At 42.2% G+C, this 5329-nt stretch overlaps 1 protein-coding gene across 5 annotated transcripts in view; it reads right to left on the minus strand.

Annotated features, from left to right (window-relative positions):
- LOC118330241 (pleckstrin homology domain-containing family A member 7-like) overlaps window positions 1-5329 on the minus strand; it is a 126238-nt gene that overhangs the window by 84838 nt on the left and 36071 nt on the right. The window contains exon 1 of one of the 5 annotated variants that reach the window (XM_035664719.1): window positions 2704-3646. The exons of the other annotated variants lie outside the window; for them this stretch is intronic. Within the exon in view, the coding sequence (XP_035520612.1) occupies window positions 2704-2774 (71 nt within the window). The 5' untranslated portion in view covers window positions 2775-3646. Of the gene's footprint in view, window positions 1-2703; window positions 3647-5329 lie in introns of those variants that run through there. 5 annotated transcript variants of the gene reach the window in all.

Here is a 5329-nt window from a genome sequence, read left to right on the forward strand (position 1 = left end):
TGTGTGTGCATGTCTGTGTGTGTCTGTGTGTGTAGGGATGAGACAAAGGCTTTCAGACAATCTGCTCCATTCACCCCCTGCTGGGCCACCAGCCCAAATCCATTTACATCCCTGAGCTGGTGTAAAGGCTGACAGCCCAGCCGCACACACACATATACATACACACACACACACACACACACACACACACAGTATACAGTACAGTATATACAGTGTAAAATCCTCCCATCCAGGTTTTAGTGCACACAGGTACACACCTCTGTTTGTCTGGTTGTCATGACCTTTGTCACACGTCACTCCCCGTCACTCTCGTGCTTCTTCTGGTTCTATTCAATCAATACATCTACTGTGAAATATATGGCTTCATAAATAAATAAAGTAATATAAAGTAAAATTAAGTGTAACCCATTTATCTCTGAAATAATATTCCAATGTAGAATTTTCTGCACTTTTATCAAATATGTTTAACCAATTGGCCCATTACATCAATAGGTAAAACGGTAGATACGCCTACTCAGAAAATACAACACATGAACACTCAATTACCATCATCCCACCACGCACTACCCCCACACACACACATACACATACGCATACACATACAGTCAAGGCCCTCATTAAGCTTTTACGCTCACCTCAAGCCTCCGTGGTTGACTGACGCTGCTGGCTTATGCTGGATTAACAGACCAAACAACGGAGTCTGGCAAAGGACTTCCTCAAACAGCGAATGAACACCTTGTCATTTGAAAGTAAACACGTAGGATTAAGTAGAGGAATGGGGGCGGAGTCTGGCAGTGTCAAAGACAGGCCTGTGGACAGGTGAAGTGATCATTAACTAGAGCGGCCTCCACAAAAGGATCACTGAACTTTTACTGAGTTCATAGAACAAGCGTCTTTATACTGCCAAAGCTTCTATCGCTTAATGTAATATTTTTATTTTTAGCCTTTATTAAAAAAGCTGTTAGAATTACATGAGCAGCAGTTTGACAGTTTAGAGGGAGGCTCATAAATAAAACGTTTTAATTTTATTGGAGTGACAAATGCAATACTGAAGCCTTATCGCTTCTTCCTCCAAGAAACACAAAGATGCTGCTCCGCTTCGTCTTATGCTGTAAAATTTACCTTTAACGCCCTCACTTTAAACTAAAAAGCATTTTCAATCTTTTGTCAGTGAGATGGTGTTAACTTCAATACGTTACTCAGCAGTCAATCTTCCAATATGGAGGCATATGAAGGTAAACAGAATATCACTCAAAGGACTGCAAATCCCAAAAGAGGATTAAAAACCAAGATGGGAAGATGGGAAACAGGGCACAAATGACATTAAAGCATAAAGGACACTAAGCACTGAAAGAGAAGAATATGAATAAAACAGTCAGTAAACAGTTCATCTCCTACAGCTATACAGTTTGTTTCCACTGCATCTTAAGCATGTTTAACATTGCATTTATGCAACAAAATGTCAAATTTGATTTGAATGCATGAAATGATTGGGCTACAGGTGGAACATTCATAGTGTGAGTCAGAGTACTTCACCATAAGAGAGTAGAGTGGGAGTAAATAGCGATAGTTAGCTTGTTTTGGAGCTCAGGGCTATTTCCTGGATTCCTGTGTGCTCTCTTCCTCTCTCCCTCTTTGCCATGAGCTGGCTGATCTGACAGGTCATTGACCTGCCCAGTGGTCTGAGGTATGACTCACTCATCAGCTAAATCCCCCCCCCCAAGGGCAGTAGACCACCGTTGCAGCTCCTGCTGCACCAACACTCATACATTCTAAACTATATGCACAACATGGATAGATGAAGACAAAAAATATTCAACTACTAAGCTCTTATAATGCAACTATGTCCTAATTACGCTCAAACACACAGATTTCATAAATAACTAGTAATGATGAATCAGTATTCTGGTGGTTGAGCTCCAGCAGACTTTAGAGGTTAGAGACTATTACAGTATCTGACAGAAAAAGAGGCGTAGGCAGGGGTCTATTCTCCCCTCAGGGAATGAGGATTGATGGTGTTCATTTGAGACTGGGTCACATCTGAAACCTTGTGATAAATGTAATGATGTCATTACTGCTGCGGGGGGAAGGTGGGGAGACATAATGGAAGGACACCCGTAAAATCTTGTGTAATCTGTTTTAATCTAGTTTTTTTTTAGAGAAAGGGCAGGTTATATTTGTATTTGTTTAAATAAAGTATGGCTAACAAGCTCTGCATCAGTGTTTTTTAGATAACGTGAGAACAGCTCAATGCTTGAAATCATCTCTACTGTTCCACTATTGTCACTCTGACCACCAAACCTGCCTTTTCGCTAACTTCTATTATTCTGCACAGGCAAAACCAGTTTCCGGCAGCCAAGCAAATATTCCCGACAAACCAGTCTGGTCACAGCCTCTGTTCTGGAGAAGACTAAAACCACTAACACCTTGGCTCACTTTACAATGAACAAGGATGCATTAAATCAGACTCATTGGATCAACAGATGTCCCTAATTGAAACAATGGCCAACAGCAAGGCCAGGCATTCAACCCTGAAGGACACCAAAGCTTAAAGTGGTCAGAATCACACACATTGTTTTTCCCCCACAATTAAAACTTAATGAGACACAAAGCAAGAAGCAAGTGACTTTAACAAGTTACTATAACTGCACTGAAAAGCAGATGCAGAGTTCATGGGTACATGTTGGGGTTATGATAGCATACCTGCAGGGTGCATGGTAGAAGGGATACCCGGGGTGAGGTATATGATTGCAGTATCCAGACTGATTCCACATGGTGCTTCTCTTGTTCCACGTGATGACAATTCACAAGTGCCGCCGCCGATTCTTTCTGCTTTCTATTTCTAGTGCTGTGGAATCAGACACAGGCTGCTGGGAGTCACATTAATCAGCGTCTCTTCTCTTGTCCCTTGACTGGTTCCATGAGGAGAAAACGAGAGGTGGTAGTAGGTTTGAGAGCAGGGACTACTGAGAAGATGAGGTGAGAAAATGAGTTAAGGAGCTGAGCCTAAACAGCGAAGGGATGATGTCAGGTGAGTCAAGTCTGGTGTGGTTTACACACCTGGAAATGAAGTCCCCCCCTCCCTCAACAATGCCACAACTACTCAGCAGAGTCTCAGACGACTGCTCCAGGTGAAGTCTGACATCACAGGATACTCCTTTAATCCTGCCTCGAGCCAGTCATTTTCCCCCACGTCTGAGGTGTAATCAGGTATAACAGATGTCTTTGAGGTTAACCTTGCTGAGTTGTATCTCTTTGCATGTTAAATCATGCGTAATATGTGTCTCCACCTCACATCTCAAAGATTTGGCTTACACTTCCATGGTTTTCAACCTCCCAGATGCAGAGCTACATCAGACAGTGTTCAAGATAAGCAGCAGATTTCCGAGACCTCTGTTTTCCAACAGTCCCTGATGCCAAATATGAGCTGTTTATGTCTTTTACATGTGCGGTGCATTCTCTCCAAAGTTCACAGGCGCCACAAATCCATCTCTTCTTGACATGAGCAGGTTAAAATCCATAGCCCCTGCGTCCCTCCGCTGTGTCTAGTTTGTCTCTGAGGGAGCCGGCTCCGGCACAAGCGCTTATTTCCACAATCACAGGCTTTCCACAGCTCTCCAGCCTCACGAAACAACAGCAGTGCACGGAGCTGAATGACTGAGCATACTCGAGAGAGAGAGAGAGAGAGAAGAGGGAGGTGGCAGAGAGAGAAAACGAGGAAGAGGTAAACAGAGCGGCGCTACATTCCTTTTCCCGCCTCATGCTCATCTGGCAGGATATACACCGCTGAAAGAAAGAGAGAGTCAAAGTGTCTGTGTGTGTGTGTGTTGTGTGGGTGTGTGTGTGTGTCGTGTGGTGAGGAAGAGAGAAGAGAGGTGTGTGAGAGAGAGAAGATGCATGTGTGTGTGAGAGGGTGAGGAAAGAGGGAGAGACTGTGACAGTGTTTACACGCAAACAAAAAAAGTGATTACAGTAATTTAAGACCTGTAAACACCTTCACCTTACCTTTGCCAGTGCAAATATGATTGTAGTCAATTGTGGTTGCATAATCACAGTAAACTATATAAAGTACTCTGGTTTTGTAAACAGAAGCCAGGAAGAATATTCATTGCATTTCTTCAGGAACTATATGAGCAATCTGTGCATGTGTAGGTGCCGACGTAGAGCATGTTGTATCAGGAAAACGTAGATCATATGATAATAAGCTCATGTCACTACGATTGGCTGTAGCTTTTTGATACTAGCGCCAAGGTGATACCTAAATTAATACAGTTAGGAATCTAACCGCACATTAGATGCCAGTTTTCAGTACTTGAAGTTTTAATAGCTCTGAACTACGCTGCTCTACGAAGTCGAACTGCAATAACTACAATTTTGGTCAAAATTGACGCTAGACATCAAAGACAAAGATAGGGTCCAGTAGAGTCAACATACCAGATACCGTCAAGGTAGATCTTTAATGGATTTGAGATGAGATCGGGGACGATTCGAGGTGGTTTTAACCTAATATAACACTATTGTTTTTTTCCATATGCGGCCTGCTACTATTGCACATTAGCTGCACTGGCTTTTTTGCAACCTACTGGGAATGCTATCATTTGGTTTGTTTCGGTAGTCGATTTACTTTGTGCAATGACAATAAAGTGTGAATCTTTATCCTATCTTAGTTTATGGATGAGATCATTTAACAACTCTTGAAAAAATACAAACATTTTTCGAATGGCACATGTCACATGTAAGGCTGATAGTAGAAATCTCAATACCTCACGTTGGACGACTGAAAAACTGTTACTGGGCTGAAAAATCGAATACCAGTTATTTGACCTCTGAACCTGTAAAACCTGCAGAGTACTGCACCGCTGTCTGGCTGTAGACATGAACAGAGGAACAGCAAATTTGTTGTAACAATATATTAGTCACCTGGAGAATTTCAAGTTTTTAATTTTGAGGTTAGCATTTTACGCGACAGTGATACCTTGGTAACTGGTTCTAGCACGGTAGCACTAGCCCATTAAATATTGAAAAACTATTAATGGGAGAACGTTATCATGCTAAAAGAGGCTAGCCGAATTACACAGAGGGAAAGGTTCCGCAGTGAAGAACATGCAAAAAATCCCTTTGTTTTGAAATTCCTACGATGTGTCCTGAAAGTCTAAAATGACAGAGTATACAGGACACGAGCAGCATAGTGCACCCGCAGCTCTGAGCTCCCTGCGTTTTGGTTGATTTCGTAGGTTAAGCACATAATCGTTTTCTCTAGAGATAGAGCAGAACTGAACTAGAAAAAAGATACAAAACATTTTAAGTTATTTCAGTCTGAAGCCTCCGA

Source organism: Morone saxatilis, unplaced genomic scaffold, assembly GCF_004916995.1.
Source record: "Morone saxatilis isolate NCDOM2014 unplaced genomic scaffold, NCSU_SB_2.0 Contig2, whole genome shotgun sequence".
NCBI lineage: Eukaryota > Metazoa > Chordata > Actinopteri > Moronidae > Morone > Morone saxatilis.